The sequence below is a fragment of the Schistocerca cancellata genome, chromosome 3, assembly GCF_023864275.1.
Source record: "Schistocerca cancellata isolate TAMUIC-IGC-003103 chromosome 3, iqSchCanc2.1, whole genome shotgun sequence".
Taxonomy (NCBI): Eukaryota; Metazoa; Arthropoda; class Insecta; order Orthoptera; family Acrididae; genus Schistocerca; species Schistocerca cancellata.
This window is the reverse complement of record NC_064628.1, coordinates 658,227,828-658,250,541: the sequence shown is the minus strand read 5'-3', so window position 1 is coordinate 658,250,541 and position 22,714 is coordinate 658,227,828. Positions and strand designations below refer to the sequence as shown.

Here is a 22,714-nt window from a genome sequence, read left to right as displayed (position 1 = left end):
AACTAGCGGCTCCGGTTAGAAAAACTGACAATGTCAGGGAGGACGATGTGTTGACCAAATGCCCTTCCACACACACACACCCAGTGACGCCTATGGGCTGAGGATGACACGGGGGTCGGTCGGTACCGATGGGCCTTCCGAGACCAGTTCGGATGGAGTTTCGAATGAAACTGTCGAGAGCTTTTCAATAAAAGAAGAATAAATTAATAGAAGATGGTCACTTGATAAGTACACATGTCCCCATTCAGAGGCCTTCTGCAAACATTATTATGAAAATTTCGGAAGTCATTTCTGAGGAAAAGATACCAGACACAGTTTTCTCTATAGGAGAGACTCACTCACTTTGCGACCACCAGGACCCCTGACCGCCAGCTCCCCCGGACAGGCGTCAGGGTCGGAGAAGACGAGGGCGCTGCCGTTGGAGTCCCGCTGCCGCACGGCCGTCTCGTTGACCATGTCCACGATGGCCACCGACAGGTTGACGCGCGTTGTCAGGCTGGAGGTCAGCCCCAGCAGGCACAGCAGCGCCATCGTGCAGCGCGTCTTCCACAGGCCTGAGCACACAGGCACGCTGCAGTCACCAAATGAACTCTAGCAACTTTGAATCTCAGCTGACAAAACTGCATGAATTTAGCTACTGTGCAAAAGAGTTTTGTGGCATTTAAATGCGTACATACTCGTGTTAAAACAATATAAATGATATTAACTCATAACCCTGGGACACCACCCACTTTACATGACCCTGTTCAGAGTCAAACCTCCTCCCTGTTTGTTGTCACTGGAGGGGAACCTTCTGCTTCCTACTTTCCGACTGTGAACTGCATCTTTGCTGAACTCTCCACTAATCCCTTAAAGTTTGTTATCTAAAAGTATTGCATAGTGTCGGAAGTTCCATGCGGCTTTTCGCGGATGGTGCTGTAGTATACAGAGAAGTTGCATCATTTGAAAATTGCAGCGTAATGCAGGAAGATATGCAGCGGATAGGCACTTGGTGCAGGGAGTGGCAACTGACCCTCAACATAGACAAATGCAATGTATTGCGAATACATAGAAAGAAGGATCCTTTATTGTATGATTATATGATAGTATAACAAACACTGGTAGCAGTTACTTCTGTAAAATATCTGGGAGTATGCGTACGGAACGATTTGAAGTGGAATGATCATATAAAATTACTTGTTGGTAAGAGGGGTGCCAGGTTGAGATTCATTGGGAGAGTCCTTAGAAAATCAACAAAGGAGGTGACTTACAAAACTCTCGTTCGACATGAGTGTTGCTCATCAGTGTGGGATCCGTACCAGGTCGGGTTGACAGAGGAGATAGAGAAGATCCAAGGAAGAGCGGCGCGTTTCGTCACAGGGTTATTTGGTAAGCGTGATAGCGTTACGGAGATGTTTAGCAATCTCAAGTGGCTGACTCTGCAATTGAGGCGCTCTGCATCGCGGTGTAGCTTGCTGTCCAGGTTTCGAAAGGGTGCGTTTCTGGATGAGGTATCGAATATATTGCTTCCCACTAGTTATACCTCCCGAGGAGATCACGAATGTAAAATTAGAGAGATTCGAGCGCGCACGGAGGCTTTCCGGCAGTCGTTCTTCCCGCGAACCATACGCGACTTGAACAGGAAAGGGAGGTAATGACAGTGGCACGTAAAGTGCCCTCCGCCACACACCGTTGGGTGGCTTGCGGAGTATAAATGAAGACGTAGATGTAGATAGTCCACAGAATCGAAGAGTTTTGTTCCAGTAAGCACAGGAGACGGAAGAACGAATTATTAAAAACTGCTGCACAGGCAAGATATAAGGTAATTAACTGCCTGATGTCGCTCACTGTCGATCTGCAGTCATCTGAGAACGCTACCCATATCATTGCTATCTTGTAAATCGCTAGCGGATTTGCTGCAAGCAAAAACATCATCGACACTTCTCAACAGGAAAAACAGACTACGCTGCAATGCCAAGAGAAGCTTTATTGACAGCTGTTTTGAGGCATCTTCAAAACTTGTTTAGGAAGTTGACTCAAAAAATGTTGCTGCACCGTTGCCATAAAGTGGGAGGATTTACATAATCACCATCAAGAGGTGGAGCAGCCGCCAATACAATGTCTAATAGCTTTAAGATGTGTGAAGATACCTTCTGGTAAAGTTATGGAAAGCAAGTACAGTATTTGAATCCAACATAAGTGTTGAACACCTAGTAGCAAGTAGAGAACAATCTTCGTGCAACACCAACAGGCTGATGCATTTGAAATGGCTCTGAGCACTATGAGACTTAACTTCTGAGGTCATCAGTCACCTAGAACTTGGAACTAATTAAACCTAACTAACCTAAGGACATCACTCACATCCATGCCCGAGGTAGGATTCGAACCTGCGATCGTAGTGGTCGCTCGGCTCCAGACTGTAGCGCCTAGAACCGCACGGCCACTCCGGCCGGCTGATGCATTTGAATTCCGTACGTTTACCTCGCATAAAGTGACTTTACCCCAGAGCAGAAAAGCATTCTCTACTTCAGTGCTAGGTGACTAGATCACTTTACTATAGAGGGGCAGTCACATGAAAACGAGATATATGGAAAAGAAGCAAGTAAATTGTTTGTTATTTCAAAAGTAATTGCTGTAAAGTGTTCGTATTTGCCTAAATTATTTTGATTACGCTGCAGAAATTTCGCTAGGAAGCCCTTACACATACTCCATGCAGTCCCGATCTCTCCCCTCGCGATTTCCGTATTTTTGGAGCCCTGAAGTAAGGCATTCGTAGCGTCAGATAATCTTCGGAAGAAGAGGTGCACTACTGGTTACAATCATGGTTCCAAAGGCAACGGCAAACATTTTTCCATGAAGGCATTTACCATCTTATCACAGTGTGATAAATGTATTAACAAATATGGCGATTACTTTTGAAATAATAAACAATTTACTTACTTTTTATGGTTCCGTGCCTCAGTCTACGAAAACGGAACGCTTATAGGATCGTTTTGTCGTCCGTCTGCCCGTCTGTTTGTCTATCTGCCTGTTCGTCTGTCCCTCTGTTCAGACCCTTTTTCTCTGGAAGAGGTTGGCGTGTAAAGTTCAAATGCATGTCACATACTAGAGTCTATAGTCACTTGGCAGCGTAAAACTTTTAAGCTTCTAAGTCTACACCGTTAAAAGATACAGTCATTTATGTCACATATTTTGATTCTCTAAAACTAATTCGTCAAGTTAACACTTGTCCCGAAATGCGTATTTTCTGCGATATACACGTTTTACAGGAGGTGTTCAACACAGCGTCCATTCATGACAAAGCAGCCCTCAACCCTCCGCCGTAAGGAATGACGCACCCTTTCAAGTATACACGGTTGTTGTTGTACCCGCTGGCACGCAGTGAAGACGTGACCGTGTATTGTCCGCACATCGTTGTTTGGCGTAACGTTGACCAATTCCTTCAAGAGTCCGCATTACCAAAAGTCTAGGGGATTTAGGTGTGGGGAACGAGCAAGCCAAGGTATGCCCTAACCCTGCCCACTCTGCCTCCTACCAATCCAGCGGTCCTGTGTGTGTGTGTGTGTGTTTGAGGTTTATGGGCGCTAAACAGCGGGGTCATCAGCGCCCAAACGCATAAAAACAAGAACACTTGCAGTGAAGGGACTAAGACAAACAGCGAACAAGGAGAACGGCTAAAAGACACAGACCTGACGCAGTTCCAAATCCTCACATACAGAGGCAAAACAAGAGGAGTAGGGACACACTAAAAAGGAAAGGAAACACAAGGAAAAGAGAACAGAAACCGAAGGGAGACAAGGAGGTAATCGTGACTGGCTGACCTCTTACCTAAAACCTGGGTGAGCCAGTCACCCAGCAGCACATTAAAACCCTCTCCCTAAAATCCGGGGCAACAAATTGGACAGGACACAAAACCGTAAGACCTTAACTACAGTCGTTGAGTCATCTTGTAAAATAGAGGGCAAATCCGGTGGCAAAGAAACCACCGCCCTCTGGTCGGAGAATAAAAGACAGTCAAGTAAAATGTGGCGGACAGTAATCTGGACGCCACAAGAACTGCAGATTGGGGGGTCCTCCCGCCGGAGTAAAAAACCATGCGTTAAGGGACTGTGCCCGATGCGGAGGCGAGTGAGGAGAACCTCATCCCGCCTGCATGACTGGTAGGACGTACGCCATGGCCGCGTGGTAGCCTTGACCAGACGCAGCTTGTTTTCACCGACTGCCAGCCACTCCTCTTCCCACTGACGCATAACGCGAAAACGCAGGAGGGAGGTAACAGCATGGATGGGGACGGCACATTCAACAACGTGAGGGAGGGAACATGCATCTTTGGCAGCCACATCCGTCAGTTCGTTTCCCCTAATACCCACGTGCCCCGGCATCCAGCAGAAGGAAACCTCCTTCCCTTGCCGTTGCAGGTGGAGGGCATCATGGATGTTCTGGACGACCGTATCTGCTGGGTACAAGTGTTGCATGGTCTGAAGGGCACTCAGGAAGTCAGAACAGATGAGGAAACACACCTCATCTGCTCCAATGCCCGCAAGATCGCAAACAATTCGGCATCAAAGATGGTAAACGCCGCAGGAAGCCGTAACTTGACGACTCGATCAGGGAAAACAACAGCACAACCAACAGAGTCCCCCTGTTTAGAGCCATCCGTAAATACTGGTACATGGTCGGGATGCTGGTTTAAAATATCATAAAATAAGGAGGTAAAAACAAACGCAGGAGTGCAGCTCCTCCGGTACTCCGACAAGTCTAAAAGGACGCTGGGCCTCTGGAGCAACCAGGGAGGCAGGCGAGTAAAACCTTGGCGTTGGGGGGCACACGCTCCACACCAAGGGACTTAAGCAAATGCTTGGCACGAATCCCAAATGGTCTCGTTGCCCTGGGACGACTGGAAAAGAGACGTTCCATAGGCGGTCGGGCAACGGAAAGGTACGCAGGGGAGGTAGGACAGGCAAGGAATTGACACACCCGTCGCACCATGAGGAGTTTCCGCCGGATGGCGAGCGGCGGTTCCCCTGCCTCAGCACACAGGCTGGGGATGGGACTGGTACGGAAGGCACCAGTGGCCAGCCTGATACTCTCATGGTGTACTGCATCAAGAATCTTCAGATACGAAGGCCGTGCGGACCCATACACGGTGCAACCATAGTCAAGACGCGATAGGACGAAAGCCCTATAAAACTGCAGCAGACGCGCCCGATCTGCTCCCCAGGACCGATGGCTCAGACACTTCAAAATATTCAGTGCCTTCAGGGCCCGCACCTTGAGGTCTTTAAGGTGAGGCAACCACGACAACTTGGAATCAAAAGTGAGGCCCAGGAACCTCACAGTGTCTCTAAAAGGAAGAATGGTGTCCCTCAGACGCAATTCAGGGGAGGTAAAAAGACGTCGAGAACGATTAAAATGAACACACACACATATGTCTGCAGAAAAGGTAAAATCTGTCTTCGCAGTCCATGCCTCTAATCGCTGCATCGTAAGCTGCAACTGCCGACAGCAGTGACAAGACTGGAGGTAGAACAGAAAACAGCAAAATCGTCCACAAACAAGGTGCATTGGGCAGGAGTCCGGATAGTACGTGATACTGTTAATGGCGACGGCAAAGAGGGTGACACTTAAAACGCTTCCCTGAGGAACACCATTCTCCTGAACATACAAATCAGATAGCACATTACCAATCCTATATCGAAAGAGGCGGTGAGAAAGAAAGGACCGAATGAAGATGGGGAGACGGCCACGAAAACCCCACTCATGGAGTTGATTGAGGATATGGCGGCGCCAAGTAGTGTCATATGCCTTATGAATGTCAAAGAAGACACCGAGACAATGCTGGTTACGTAGGAAGGCCTGCTGGATGGCCGCCTCAAGCAGGGTCAAGTTGTCTATAGTTGAACGACATCTCCGAAAGCCACACTGCGAGGGGCTAAGGAGCTGCCTGGTTTCCAGCAGCCAAACCAGGCGACGGTTGACCATGCGTTCTAACGTCTTCCCAACACAGCTCGTCAAAGCAATACTTCGATAACTACTGGGATGCGTTCGGTCCTTCTCCGGTTTGAGGAGGGGGATCAAAATCGCCTCCCTCCACGAGTCAGGGTACGTGCCAGATAACCATATCATATTTAAAAAAATCAGGAGAACTTCCTTTGAAGGCAGTAACAAGTGCTGCAGCATGCTGTACCGGATTCGATCATGGCCAGGCGCAGTATCATGAGCCACAGATAGCGCCGAATCCACTTCCCACATTGTGAAGGGGCAGATGTAGGGTTCAGAATTTGGAGACCGGAAGTCCAAGTGACCCCTCTCGATGGTAGTGCGGTAGCGACAGTAAACTGGATCACAGGTAACAGTAGCGGTAGATTCCGCAAAATGCATGGCCAGTGTCTGGACAATGTCTCTCGGCGCCGTGAGGAGACTTCCCTGATGCAGCAATGCCATGACAGGGAGCTGGCCGAGTTTCCCAGAAATCCTCCTGATGGCTTCCCATACTTTCGTAGAATTAGTGGAACGGGAGATGGAGTTCAAGAACGATTGCCATGACCGTCGTTTGCTCTCTTTAATCACTCGCCGCGCCTTGGCCCTTGCCACCCGAAAGGCCGCAAGATTGTCAGCTGAGGGACGGCACTTGAAGCGGCGCAGAGCTGCACGGCGGGCTCGGATGGCTGAGCGGCACTCAGTGGTCCACCAAAGGACAGGACGCCTCTTGGGATGACCGTATGACCGTGGGATTGACAATTCAGCAGCATGGGAGATCACGGCTGTAACATGGTCTACCCATTCGTGGACGCTGGCACGGTGTTCCAAAACAGCCAGTTGGCTGAAAAGTGTCCAGTCAGCTCTGCAGAGGTGCCACCGGGGCGGCACTGGTAATGCCACAGCCTCAGCCAGGAGGCGAATCCAAAGGGGGAAGTGGTCACTAGAATGGAGGTCAGCAGCAACCTCCCACAGAGCAGAATCCACGAGTGCTAGAGAGCAAAAGGAAAGGTCAATAGCTGATGACGACCCAGAAGCAGTACAGAAATGAGTGGGAGCACCAGAGTTGAGGATGCACAGTTCTTCAGACATCATGAGGTTTTCCAGAATGCGACCCCTGGGGCAAGTAGTCGAAGAGCCCCATAAGACATTATGAGCATTGAAGTCCCCCAGAAGAAGAAATGGGCGGGGGAGTTGGCTAATAAGGTCTGTGAGAGCCTCAGAGTCTATCGCATCCCGAGGTGGTAAGTAAAGTGAACAGACTGTGAGCCTCCGACCCACAAGAAGGTCAACTGCAACTGCTTGCAAGTCTGTAACGAGAGGGAGCTCACATGAGGGGTGCATGTCACGGACAAAAACCGCAACACCACCCTTTGCCCTTTCCCCCGTCAGATCATCTTTCCGATATACGGTATAGCCCCGTAAAGAAGGAGCATCAGTGGCCTGAAAATTTGTCTCTTGGAGACATAAGCACAAAGGGCAATCTCGTACAAGGAGTTGTAATTCGGCCACATGCGTCCTGAACCCATTCAGATTCCACTGTAATATGGGAGCCAGTGATCAGGGTGGCTGAACTTTCACCCTGCCTCTGAGTTTTGGAGGAGAGCCCGTACTGACCGGAGATTTATTCCTGGGGCGAGAAGATCGCCCCCGGTCGACATCAATGTCCATCAGCTCCGATGACGACCCACGGGAGATGTCAGACAGTACGATGGCCTCGTCATCGGACCGACCCTGACCAGTCTCCTCAGGTGGCAAAACCTTCACCTTCGGCGTCTTTGTCTTGGGAGGCTTAGAAGGCAGAGCCTTGGCAGCAGGTGGAGCTGTACCCGCCTGGGCAGAAGGCGCCATATGGGGAGAGGCAGGAAGTACCCCAATGTCAGCAACCATGGCCTTGTCCGACGTTGCGGGGAGAGCCGAAGGTTTCAAAACAACCGCAGCAGCACAAGTGCATTGGCAAACGCAGGTGTTAGTGCTAACACTAGCAACCTCCGTTTGCGTAGCAACAGTGGCCATTTGTACCGGTTTTTTCAGAGCGGAAGCGAAAGATGTCGTAAACACAGGAGGTTGCGTGGCCTTAAAGAGCTTCCTGGCCTCACCATAGGGGATGCGCTTAGATGTTTTGATCTCCGGGACCTTCCGTTCGTCGAGATAGATGGGGCAGACCCGGCTCCAGACAGGGTGACTCCCAGAGCAATTCACGCACTTCACAGGCAATGAACAATCGGCTCCTTCATGGGCAGGCTGACCACATTTACCACAAGTGGCTATCCCATTGCACCCCAACGTAGTATGCCCAAAGCGCTGACATTTAAAACAGCGCATTGGGTTGGGGAAATATGGCCTTACTGGCAAACGTAAGAACCCCGCTTTAACATGCTCTGGGAGTCGTGGGCAACTGAACGTGAGAATAAACGAGTCGGATTTGACTAGGTTCCCATCGACTCGTTTCATAATATGCTGCACGTCAACAATACCTTCATCAGTCCATTCAGATTTTAACTCGTCTGTGGGGATATCCACCAAGTCCCTACATGTCACAACATCCTTACTGTAGTTCAGAGTGGAGTGGAGCTCGGTCTCGATAGCGTACTCACCGAGACAGGTTGCTTTCCGAAGAGAAGTGACTTGACGGGAACTAGATGTCTCAACTAACAGAGTCCCATTGCGCAGTCGCTTCACAGATTTAAGTGTTCCTGCAATTCCCTCAAGACCCTTGTGGATGTAAAAGGGAGAAACCCTCTCAAAGCTACCCTCCTTCCGTTTAATAATCAAAAACACATTCTGATTATCAGCATGTGCTCTGTTACGACAGTCTGATAAATCTCGATCAACACTAGGCGCTGGAGGACTCGCAGCACGAAGACGCTTCTTCGATGGGGTGTGTTTTCCTACCAGTGGCCCACCCAAGCCACTGGTAGGGGGAAATGTAGAGGTCGAAGGGTCCATTGCGGTTCCACGAGCAGCTAGGGAACTAAAGGTCCGCTCAGACAGAGCCCCGCGTGCCTGAGTAAGCCTTATACAACTGGGGTGCGGCAGGTGCCCCAGAGGTTGCCCGCTTGCGACTGTTCCACCTCAACAGCCATGCATCTCATAGGCGCGGAGCACACCGGAAGATTGAGGGGTTTTTATAGAGGTTGGCCTTCCTCGCAATCCAGGCGGTCAAGCCAAGATTACCATTCCCCGCAGCACACAACATTCTACCGCCGCGCCATACGGTGGTCGCTGAAGCATGTCCGGGGGTTACGGTGACAGGAGACTGGCGGCGCTGACCAGTCCCCAGCTCAGGACCCCGGGGTCGCCAAGCCCGTACCCAGCAAATGAATGCTGAGACCCTGGGGGGTCCAGCGGTCCTGAAATGTCTGCGTCGGACGTTCGCACACATTGTGACGAAAGTGTGCTGGTGGGCCATCGTGCTTAAACCACATTTGTGTTCGTTTCTGCAATGGCACAGCCTCCAGCAAGGTATCCAATACGTTAATGAGAAAGTCCAGATATTGCACCCCAGTCAATCTTTGTGGTAGCACGTTAGGTCCTAATTTATCGCCAAGTACGCCTGCTCATACGTTGACTGAGAATCGGTGCTGATGCCCTCTTTTCTGAATTGCTCTGGGATTTACATCTGCCCATATATGCTGGTTATGGAAATTCACATACCATCTCTTTTGAACCGTCCATCATCGGTAAATCAAATCTTGGATGTGAATAGTGGATCTGCGACGCACTTCTGAAACAGCCATTGACAGCCGCTTGCCATGATGATCCTGTGACATTAGGGCCTGGGTCCTGAATGCGCTGTAGATCATATGGGTACAGTGATTGTTCATGAGGTACCTGCCGCCCCTCCCCCACATGAGAGAGTGAGACACGCCTTCCGCTGCTGCTCAACGTCGCACACTGGTCCCAGGGGTTTCTTCCACCGAACGTAGCACACCTTCCTCCACGTCAGGTTTGTGGACTGTGCGGGGCCTTCCGCTGTCCGTCTTCCGAGATGCAAGAGTACCTGTGTCCCTCAGATGCTCGAAAAGTCTGCCGAACAGCTTATCACAGGGCACTCTGCGCTGTGAGTATTTTTCAGCGTAGAGGGCAGGGCTCTCAGGCTATGTCCATTTGCTAAACCATGGCAGAATATCATATCCGCAATTTCACTTGTCGAGTAGTAGGTTTCCATTGCTAACAAGTGATGGAACAGAGAAAATGTAAAAATACTACACCATTTATACGTAAAAAGAGGGCCATAACAGTAAACACATAAGCGAATCAGCGTTTGGAAGAAGCTAAAATACCATGATACGTACTCAGGTTTGAGAATACTGTACACTAAGGCAAACAAATACGACGAAAAGTAACGTAGCCTACAACACGACTCGAACCACACAACTGATTGCAGACCACCTAATGGCAAGTACAGTACTGTCAGTAAGGCATCGTAAAACCCAGCTGACACATTTGTCGTAGCGCCAGTGCAACGACTGTGCTTAATATCCGCAACAAAGCGTCGCGCAGCCCTTCCTATAAACACTTGTTTATCTCGGAAAGTGTGTGTTTCTGGACCAATGTGTATTGCACTTATTTTTCTTGTTTCGATGAGTACCACCACCTCTCAAAGTATTCGACACTTTTTTGAACACGCTGTATACTGCCCGCAACGAAATTCACGTTAACGTATCGCTGTGGAGAAAAACAACTGATTTTATTTTGTGCATCCGTAGTATCAACATATTATCTCTGGCGTACAGAGCTCAGAGAAATCTTCAAATCATCCGTTTCTACGTGGGAGTAGCTCCGCCACAAACGTACAGGGCGAACACATAACAGAAAAGGAGCGTCACAGAAGCCATATCCTATCCCAGTATGCGGAAAATGAATACCCGTTTACCGTGACGGTGGAACTCTAGCTTTTCGCGAAGACCTTTTGCAACAGCCAGTAGATGGTTCAAATGGCTCTGAGCACTATGGGACTTAACATCTGAGGTCATCAGTCCCCTAGACTTAGAACTACGTAAACCTAACTAACCTAAGGACATCACACACATCCACGCCCGAGGCAGGATTCGAACCGGCGATCGTAGCAGCAGCGCGGTTCCGGACTGAAGCGCCTAGAACCACTCGCTTACAGCGGCCGGCCAGCCAGTAGAACACTTGCAAAGTATTCATGGGCCCACATGCAGTAATTAATGTAAAACAGATTTTCCATAGGAAATGCTCCTCCCAAGCCAATAACTCTGAGGTGTTTAAAAACTTTGTTGCACTGGAAATGCATGCTGTAAACATGGGACGCAAGCTCTGTATTGACCATTGTGTGAGAACCAACCGCTGTTTGAGAACCAACAGTGTGGAGACCAGGTGCGATCGCCGCATATGCTCCTACCTGTTCCATATGCTCCTAGCTGTTCGTCTATCTTAGACTGTGGTGTTGTCCCACAGCGAGGTGCCAAAGCAAGAGTGGTACCTCGCAACGCAACTACAAGAGAAGATAGTCGCTGCAAACTGCATCAACATTGAGCGATGCCGGGGTAGCCATGACCAGAAGAGTTTCGCTACGCTACCTCATAGGGTCATCCGCTTACGGAGGAGAACAGTACCGCTCAACCCCATTCCGCGATCATGGAGTAAGACGACAGCGTCGTCTTCTAGTAGGCCAGTTGTGTGATTAAGGAATGAGGCAGAACTCTAGGAGAAAGTTATTTTTAAATGTACTCTGAGTGAGAGATCTGTATTTTGTCTTTGTCGAGTGATACTTTAATGTCCAGAGACAGTTGTAAATATACATGACATTCCTGTGGAAATGGATTGTACAAAGTAATTCTGGTTACCTGTTTTATAACAGAGTGAACTAATACACACATCAAAAAAAGTTTTGCATCACCACAGTTCCCAGAACTCCTGACGATAGATGTTGACTGTGGATATTGTATCACAGACACAGGCCCTTTGATTGTTCTGAGATGTCACTATTAGACGAAGGGGGTCCGACAGCCGATCAGTCATTCCACCAGGAAGGAGGTACACGGCTGGTGTTGTCTGTAGTTCAAGCATGCTTAGACGGTCAATACCGCGGTTCGATAGCGTCCGCATTGTTACTTTGTGCCAGGAAGGGCTCTCAACGAGGGAAGTGTCCAGGCGTCTCGGAGTGAATCAAAGCAATGTTGTTCGGACATGGAGGAGATACAGACAGGAACTGTTGATGACAAGCCTCTCACAGGCCGCCCAAGGGTTACTATTGCAGTGCATGACCGCTACCTACGGATTAAGGCTCGGAGGAACCCTGACGGCAACGCCACCATTCTGAATAATGCTTTTCGTGCAGCCACGGTACGTCGTGTAACGGTTCAAACTGTGCGCAATAGGCTGCATGATGCGCAATTTTACACCCGACGTCCATGGCGAGGTCCATCTTTGCAACCACGTAACCATGCAGCGCGGTACAGACGGGCCCAACAACATGCCGAATGGACCGCTCAGGATTGGCATCTCGTTCTCTTCACCAATGGGTGTCGGATATGCCTTCAACCAGACAGTCGTCGGGGACATGTTTGGAGGCAACCCGGTCAGGCTGAACTCCTTAGACACGCTGTCCAGCGAGTGCAGCGAGATGGAGGTTCCCTGCTGTTTTGAGGTGGCATTATGTGGGGCCGACGTACGCCGCTGCTGGTCATGGAAGGCACCGTGACGGCTGTATAATATGTGAGCGCCATCCTCTGACTGATAGTGCAACCATATCGGCAGTATATTGGTGAGGCAATCGTCTTCATGGACGACAATTCGCGCCCTCATCGTGCACATCTTTTGAAGATTTCCTTTAGGATAACGACATCGCTCGAAGAGATGGGTCAGCATGTTCTCCAGACATGAACCTTATCGAACATGACTGGCAGAATGGTGCCGGTAAACGTATATTTAGCGATGTCCCTTGTAGTGATTACCACGTGTTATAGCACTGTTCCTGAGTCAGACGCTGCTCCTTAGTGACGTCAAAGCGTCAGCCAAAAGCAGTTCATTACGCTTACCACGCAATCTTATTCTACTACCGATAGCAGGCAATTCTTGTGGCTGGTAGCGCAAAAATTTTGAGTCGTTCTCGTTTGTTCCTCTGTGCGTCGTGTTTCTTTTACCTGCCAGAATATCCTAAACTAGCTGCAAAATATAAGAGTTGTCACCCTAATACGTAAGCACAACGTTATCGAAATATAGTCACTCTGCGTATTCTATTTCATCAACGGTAGCAATGACTCTATTGAGTTTATCTGATTAATGCAGAAAGACTGTTGTTCGGTGCTTTTCAAGTTATGTTTGAATAACTCAGAAGCAACATGGGCAAATATTAAATTTGTTAGACATAGCAGACGCAATTTTTTAAGAGATGCCCTATCAAGACGCAAAATTTATATTCAGTATATTGAAACTTGACGATTACAATAGTGTAAGCAGTAACAGCGGGAAAGTTGTTACATTATTGAAAGGATGATAACTTTCAATGAAAAATTACAAGTTTGTAAACCACCACTGGATGTCAAAACTACAATAACAGCCGCAGAAGAAATATATGCAGTACCCCATGTATCTGTGGATACGATGATATGGTCACTAGTTTCTCCTTGGTCTGAATTTCAAACGAGCATGCCTCATGTGAAACACGATGTGCGACTTTCAGTTTGCATTTCTTGCAACTGTTGTACATATGCTGCCATTCAGCAGAGCAAATCTACTGATCTGGTTGACATGACAAGAGTTTTTGCGTATTTCACTGAATTGAGAACTCTCATTAGGAAACTGATGTATGCATTCTCACGGGAATCTTGTATTTCAGACGTAATTCTGCTTAAAGGTGTCATCGTCTGATTCCTTCTACATATATTCTAGACCTATGCAGTAAATTTGTTCGCAGTTCAGTTAAATAAGCAACACGTTTTCTCCCTACTTTCCTTTACTTCTCACATAATACTAGATTAAATGTTTCACAATTAGCCGAAAACAGAAAAACTTCAGCTTTCAAAAGAATATTATACATAGTGCCCCAGGAGGAATGGTCAATACTCGGGGATCTGACAGGAAAGATCATTTGAAGTAGAAAAATTCATATGGACATGTGCGCTATTCTGAATGCTTTCCGGGATAGAACACATTCTATGTACATTGTTTTCTATTTACAATGCAGAGAACTGTTTTTAAAGCGGGAGATTAATCTAGTGCGATATTGTGGTTTTATCGATATGCATTAGCAGTAAAATAGGAAGCCACGCGGAGTAGCTGCGCTGTTTGAGGCACCATGTCACGGATCACGAGGCCCCGTCCGCCGGAGGTTCGAGTCCTCCCTCGGGCATGGGTGTGTGTGTTGTCCTTAGCATAAGTTAGTTTACGTTAGTTTATGGAGTGTGTAAGTCTAGGGACCGATGGCCTCAGCAGTTTGGTCCCTTAGGAATTCACACACATTTGAACATTTTTTTTTTTTTAATAGGAAGAATAACCAAGACTGCTGCAGCGACTGCATCTCCCTGGCCCGCACTGACTACTGTCGCCGTATTTTATTGTCCCTGCTGATAACTTGTTTCTAAGTCGGTAATCCCCTGACTGATTTGATGCGGTAGCCACGAATTCCTTTCCTGTCCCAACCTTTTCATCTCAAAATAGCAGTTGCAACCTACGTCCTCGATTACTTGTTGATTATCTTCCCCTACAGTTTTACCCTCTAGAGCATCTACTACCAAGAAAGCTATTCCCTGATGACTTAACAGATGTCATATCATGCTGTCCCTGCTTCTTGTCAGTGTTTTTCTTATATTCCTTTCCTTGGTGATTCTTCGGAAACCCTCCTCATTCCTTATCTAATCAGTCAACTCAACTTTCAGCATTCTTCTATAGCACCACATCTCAATTGCTTCGATTCTCTTTTGTTCCTGTTTTCCCACAGACCATGTTTCACAACTGTACAATGCTGTAGTCCAAACGTAAATTCTCAGAAATTTCTTCTTCAGATTAAAGCCTTTGTTCGATACTAGTAGACTTCTCTTGGCCATGTTGCCCTCTTTGCCAGCGTAAGTCTTCTTTTGATGGCCTCCTTCCTCCATCCGTCATGGGGTATCTTGTTGTGAGCACCATTTCAGACTCTTGCTAATCATATGTGGCCGCACTCGGTTCCGGCCCGTCCCTGACTGTTCGCGGTAAAAGTTTAACATAGTTGCCCACATACGAGGCCACATCCGCATTCGTCCCACGCCTGGGCCTCTTCCTGAGAAAAACCCAGATTTTTTACTCATTCTTAGATTCGGGCTGCTCACCGTTCCAGCCCAGGCCTGAGTGTCTTCTGCCACCACAACACTGTTTCTGTTTCGAGCGTTCCAACCAATTACCATCCAGGAAATTCGTGCTACCCTCTACCGCCGAGCTTTGCTCAGCCAATAGCAAGCTACAACTCTGTTTCCAGACAGTTTGCGAGGCCGTAACTACGGGAGCCACCATAATGTCGCCGCTGACCTCTGCTCAGACAGTAGGTCTTGTAACACATGGCACCGTATTGCGGTTTGCTCAATAGCAGTTTAATATCAATGTTACAACTTCTCCTTCTTTTTTATGCAGATACGTTTCGCTGAAGTTAACGCACCACCAGTGTGCTTTTTTATTTGCTTTCTATTAAATATTCATATACCCTGTTAACACGTGCTGTGGTTTCTGTGGCTTCCCGAACTTTGCATTATAGCTGTTTTTTGTTTTACAGTTTGTCATCCGTACCATGTTTACTTTATGTACATACAGTAAAAAGTTTTGACATTTAATTAAAAAACAACGAAAAAACCACTGATAATGCTATAACTTCAGCGAAACATTTCTGGATAAAAAATATAAAAAAATGTGCCCGTTCATTGGGGGAACCTAGTCAAACACGAATATTATTGAATCTGAACGACGAAAATACGAACAGCTGTAAAAGTACTCTAATCACAATGAGCAGACGATGTTATTAACCCTAGAGCAATCAAGGATGAAGATGTGACAGTGCTACTAAATTATCGTAAATTTTACTACTCCGAAGTTTATGCAAAGGAAGTCATAATTTATAACTTCTACACTAGTTAATTACTATTATTGATCTCCAATGGTATGTTACACACCAAATAAGTACAAAGTTGTCCTGATTTATACCCTATAATGACCGTTTTACTGCTAGAAATATTATTGGGAAAGAAGCCATAATTTATGTTATGCCCTACTAAAAAAGTTATTATAATTATTACAATTCCAAGAGCATTTTTCGCACAAAAGAGTAAAGAGTCTTCTGCTTTCGCTCTTATTATTACAATCCAAGAGAGACCTAGCTCGGTATTCTGCACAACTTGCTCTTGAGCTGTGGTTACAAAACATCGAAGTCATTCTTCGTTTGTTCGAAGGACTAAATGAGCATATTTCTTCCTAGAGGCTGTTATAGGTTCTGCTACTGCTGCTTAGATTGTGTCCTGAGCCTCGCATACCTCTGGTCGTAGGTCACAGATGCCTGGTACGCTCGGACTCCGATCTATTTGTGTTACTGTCAGATCATGACCCAGCGACTTCATGAACTCTTTTCTGAAGAGCGATTTTCATTTTTTGCAAATCTGTTTATGCAATAAATGTTATATGCATTTATAAATGAAATATTTAGCATTCCGTATAATTTACACCATTCACATTGCGCTAATTTTAGTGGCAAAAGACGAGATTGGACTGAAGACGGTCACTGTGATGGAAACTACACTCTTCCAATTGATAAAGGAGTGATTAAGCAAACATGCCGACTATTAGGAGACACACAAAGCATTACTTGGGCGCTAATGACCATAGAAGTTTTGCGCCCTAAAACCACAACAAAAAAAAAAAAAAAAAACAAAGCATTACTAAACATTTGAAACATTTAAGACAAGAGCACCAGTGTCAGAAAACCACTGGAGTCAGGTAATAAATAATGCAGCCATTGTTATCAACAATGTGTTTCTTTGAAGCTACTCAAGAGCACATATAGTTCATATATCCAGATTGAAGGGAACCGACAAGAGATACCAACTTCAATCGTTTCAAAATTTAGTAATCCAGAGTTAAGTATATAACAATGTAATGTATCCTTGATTCCCTTGCCTAGAGAGTCATATTCTTCGGCCGGCCGGAGTGGCCGAGCGGTTCTAGGCGCTACAGTCTGTAACCGCGCGACTGCTACGGTCGAAGGTTCGAATCCTGCCTCGGGCATGGATTTGTGTGATGTCCTTAGGTTAGTTAGGTTTAAGTAGTTCTAAGTTCCAAGGGACTGATGACCACAGAAGTTAAGTCCCATAGTGCTCAGAGCCATTTGAACCATATTCTTCGTTGGGAGCTGTACATATCTCTTCTCTCTAGGCACTTACTGTAGCCTTGCAGTCTTAGTGTATATCTGTGCCCCATAGCATGGGCATTGCTTGTACGACAGTATTTAACTGCTCTGTGTCTGTTTGGGCAAAAGCACTCTACACAAAATATTAAGAACATCAGTTGTGGCTCAGTGTGTTACTTCAAAACGAATCACCATCTGTCTTTCTCCGCTGAGCCGTGGTAGGGGAACAAGGGGGAAACAAATGGTAGCACCAAAATTTTTCTTTTAACAGGGTGGCTTTATTGGAGTGAACAGTTACACTAATTCTCAATGTTTCAAATCAGCTTTAGTTCTTTAAGGCAAGCAGCTGCGATTAGTCAAAACAACAAACACTTTTAATACAGTAGCAAAGGGCAAGTTGGGAAGACAATGAAATTTAAATAACAAGTCTCCACAAATACGGCTACACAGGTAAGATTAAATTTATGATTGTTAAATTTTTTTTCTCTGACATCGCAGCAGTAGACAAGATAAAAGTAGCTCAGTTAACAAAATACAATTACACCAAACCTCAAATACAAGTTAAAATTTAACACACACGGAGACAACCGACAACTTACAATGGGTCAAACATTATTCGATCTCATAGGTGCGCAGATGTCATTACCAAGGGGAGTGTGCGAACCAACTTGAAGCAACTATAATATGACATAGACCAAATTACAGATTCGGCAGTCTATGCAGAGAAGTGGGCAAGAATCGGTAAACAAGTCAGGAAACAATCACCGTCGCCCACATACACACACGCGCACGGGCACAGAGGAGCCAACCTTAAGCCAGGGAGATAGGACAGGCGGGGTGCAAAAAAAAAAAAAAAAAAAAAAAAAAAAACAGTTAGTCACGGGGCACACCGAACCACTGGACGGGAACTACCAAAATTCACTCACCTTAAACTTTACGTACGACTCCCGGGCGAGGCAACGGGAAATCGTAAGGGCACAGGCCAGCAAAAACCCCAGACAAACACACAGAATCCCATAAATACCAAAACATAATTTAAGCAATTATCCCCCAAAATAATAAATGAAAAGCACCAGTTTGCTTTTGTTCTACAATATTACTTTTATTGCTAACCGGTTTTCGGCTTACAAGGCCATCTTCAGACATTAAAAGACGAATAGCCGAAAACCGGTCAAGAACTCGTTTCTGAAAGTATTTGTATGGAGTGTAGCCATGTATGGAAGTGAAAGTTTAGACAAGAAGAGAATAGAAGCTTTCGAAATGTGGTGCTAAAGAAGAATGCTGAAGATTAGATGGGTAGATCACATAACTAATGAGGAGGTATTGAATAGAATTGGGGAGAAGAGGAGTTGTGGCACAACTTGACCAGAAGAAGGGACCGGTTGGTAGGACATGTTCTGAGGCATCAGGGGGTCACACATTTAGCATTGGAGGGCGGCGTGGAGGGTAAAAATCGTAGAGGGAGACCAAGAGATGAATACACTAAGCAGATTCAGAAGGATGTAGGTTTCAGTAACTACTGGGAGATGAAGAAGCTTGCACAGGATAGAGTAGCATGGAGAGCTGCATCAAACCAGTCTCAGGACTGAAGACCACAACAGCAACAACCACCTTATTCTTAGGTTTTTTAGGGTATGAAATCCAAATATGATACTTAAAAAACTGTATCACCCAGCATTTCTCCACATTTTACAGTTAACTTTTTAAATTAAGCGTTTTTTAAAAGAATATAACAGCTTTCATACAGTTACAATAATTTAAAAAAGAGGTGTCATGAATGTAGATGACGCTTGTAGCACTGCTGAAAAACGTTTGCTGGAAAAGAAAAGTCGATTCTATTTTTGTGTTAATAGATGGTGTTTTTTTTACTGTCAACCTGGCGGTTTTTTTTCTGTCAACCTAATCACACTTTCGTTTTCTGTACATGTGCTCAGTACAATGTCTAATTGTGGTTGTAAAAACTCTGCTGACAGTTTTTGTTACATTTGTGGTGAATTTGTGATTAAAAAACACCAAAGAAACATTACAGACTTTGTGAAAAAAGGTTTATTTTATCATACTTTGGATCTAAACTTGGTGATCAACATGAATCTTGCGCGCCGCATAAGGTATGATATATGTGTGTTGAAGACCTGAGAAAAGGGTCCAAAAAGGAGGAAAAAGCCTTTAGATTTGCAGTTCCTATGATATGGAGGAAGCCAAGAAATTTTCCGATGATTGGTACTTTTGCATTGTTGATATTACTGGTCATAATTCGAAAAACAGGAAGGTAATAAGTTACCCTAACCTTCCGTCCGCCGTCCGACCAGTAGGGCATGGTGTAGATTTGCCGGTTCCTGAACCAACACATGATTTAAATTCTATTCCAACAGAAGTATTTTCTGATGTACAATCTGATTTAGATGAACCAGATGATGATGAATTCCATTGTAATACAGAAAGTCTAGAGCTCAAATTGTTTACTCAGACCGAGCTTTACAATTTGTTTAGGGTTCAAATGGTTCAAATGGCTCTGAGCACTATGGGACTTAATATCTGAGGTCATCAGTCCCCTAGAACTTAGAACTACTTAAACCTAACTGAAGGTCATCAGTCCCCTAGAACTTAGAACTACTTAAACCTAACTAACCTAAGGACATCACACACATCCATTCCCGAGGCAGGATGCGTACCTGCGGCCGTAACGGTCGCGCGGTTCCAGACTGAAGCGCCTAGAACCGCTCGGCCACACCGGCCGGCGATTTGTTTAGGGATCTGGGCTTAACGGAAGAAAAAGCTGAATTTCTTGGCTCTAGATTAAAAGAAGAGAACTTACTGACAGTTGGAACCAGCATGTACATGTGTAGAAAGAGAGATCTGCAATTATCCAAGTTTTTTCAACAAGAAGGTGATTTAGAGTACTGCTCAGACATTCCTGATCCGATGAATGAGTTTGGTACTGAATAAAAAAAGGAAGACTGGAGGCTGTTTATTGAGTCATCCAAAACTAGTGATGGAAAAACGCTACCAAGGCCGCTGGAACACCAACATGATGTGGGACTGCTGTTGGTCACTTCACCGAGAAGTTCAGCAGGCGACTCATCTTAGAAAAAGGTACACAAGAAGCTTCGAAGAAAAAAGAGAATGAAAAAACAAACCAGTTGCAGCTGACAAGTGAAACTTCTGTTAACACATACCATTGTTTTAAGTAGCTTATTGTAAACACAAACCACGCTTATGTTGTAACAAAGCGTTTCATTAATTTCCTCGTTTATCGTATAGCATGGGACTTTTATACTATGTAATAAAAAGCATATTTCTCGAAAATTATGGGTGATACAAGAAAACTAAGGCTAGATTTGGATTCAGCTCATAAAAATCTGTAAAGATCAGTTATCAAAGTAAAAAAGTTTTTCCAAAAAATTTTTAGTTGCCCTGTGTTATCATTCTCACATCGCGAAGTAACGTTACAAAAGCCCTATGGCCTTTCTTTTTATCCACAAGAACATTAACTGAAAAACAGCTCGCCTAAAGTAGCAATTTCGAGACTCGAGGCCTGAAATTAAAATACTGCCACTGTCGTCCAAAGACACTTAATAGTTTGTGCCTATTCAGCGATCGTGAAGGATTTAGACGTGCTTTATTCTTATCAGTGCGGTAACATATCATAGTCTTCTATGACGTGAAGTGTACTGCTGTCTACAAGAAAAACCATGCTGAATACAGCCACAGATATTCTGCAAAGTCGTCCTCCTTTTAGCACAATATATTTGTCCTGGCTCTGCGATACCTACTAGAGCCACTGTACCACATTTCTGAGACTGGCCTCTCAGTATTCGGCATTTAGAAGAGAGGGAGGTGACAGATGGCTTGAGGTACTGACTCCTGTTAGGGAGGAGGATGTACTCAGTGTCCAATATTCCTGATACACACCTTCCGTATTTCCCTAGACCGCTAGAGACGAATACCCGTATGGTTCCTTTAATTAGGCCACGGTCGATACGTTGTCTCTAATGACAGCGCTGTTTAAGTAACGTGAAATTCTAACATTCCTTCCCGTTCAGCGTCCGCGTGAGAACTAACCGGTGCTGTCCTGAGGTGCTGTCGCCATGGCTGCTGTTCCCTTGTGCTGCGCCTCTGCAGGGAGCTGATGTGCGGCAAGGCGACGGCGCCGTTGACTCAACTAGACAGTGATCTCCTGCCGTTTGCTTTTATCTGCACACACACCTGATTCGGCAAGAAATGAGCACCCGGGTACGATGGGGAGAAACACATTAGGCAGATGTAGTATGAGAGCTATGTCACTTGTCGCGATAACCACACGTCATTCCGGGCGAAGGTAAGATCTTACAACGTCTGTTTCTTAAGTCCGAACAACATTCCTCTGTTGGTAAACAGACTTAATTTGCATCCGTATGACCTGTTTATGTCGCTTTATACATAACAATCTTTAATTTATCCGTGTTAACGGTGGCTGAGCGCCAAGGCTGTGGATTAAATTATAAGAAGAAATACAGCTACGAAGCACTTTTTCTTAAGCAGTTTATTCCAAGATGTGTTTCAGGCTTTCGTTCATCTTCAGTTGCCGTAATAAATTATGTCTTCAACTGTGCTACGTTTTGATCGCCACCGTCGTCTTTCATTCTAAAACTTCCTTTTTTTCTCATGCGTGTGTGTATAAGAGTGAAAAAACGAGCTGTAATTGAAGGTATCCTGTGCCTCGGAAGTAAAATAAAAAATGGCAGACGAAGCAAGCAGGATATAAGAAGCAGACCACTACAGGCAAAGAGGGTATTTCTCGCTAAAGGAGTCTCTAAGTATCAAAGACCTTAATTTGAAGAAGAAATTGGTTAGAATGTACGTCTGGAGCACAGCATTGTACGGAAGTGAATCATGGGGTTTGCGAGCCGGCCGCTGTGGTCGAGCGGTTCTAGGAGCTTCAGTCCGGAACCGCGCGGTTGCTACGGTCGCAGGTTCGAATCCTGCCTCGGGCATGGATGTGTGTGCTGTCCTTAGGTTAGTTAGGTTTAAGTAGTTCTAAGTCTAGGGGACTGATGACCCCAGATGTTAAGTCCCATAGCACTTAGAGCCATTAGAACCATTTTGGGGTCTGGGAAATCCGAGAAAGAAGAAAACTGAACAGATATCTGTTGTTAGAGAAGGTAGATGAAAATTAAGGGGATATTAGGTGAGGAGATCCTTCGCAGAATGTGCGATGAAAGGAAGATGTGGAAAGCCGTGAGGTAGGCACAGGATGATGGACATGGTACTAGATGAAAACGCAGAGAGCAAAAACTGTGAGACAAGACAGACTGGAATGTATCTAACAAGAGCTGTTCAGAGATGAAGAGGTTGGCATAGAAGAGAAAGTTGTGGCGTGCCGCATCAAACCAGTCAGAACATTGTTGGAAAACAAGATTGATCACAAACCCATATTTTAGC

At 45.8% G+C, this 22,714-nt stretch overlaps 1 protein-coding gene across 1 annotated transcript in view; it reads right to left on the bottom strand.

Moving 5' to 3' along the window:
* LOC126176489 (sialin-like) overlaps positions 1–531 on the bottom strand; it is a 46,127-nt gene extending 45,596 nt beyond the window's left edge. The window contains exon 1 of the mRNA XM_049923644.1: positions 343–531. Coding sequence (XP_049779601.1) covers positions 343–531 — 189 coding nt within the window. The remainder of the gene's footprint in view (positions 1–342) is intronic.
* Between the last annotated feature and the right edge of the window lie 22,183 nt (positions 532–22,714).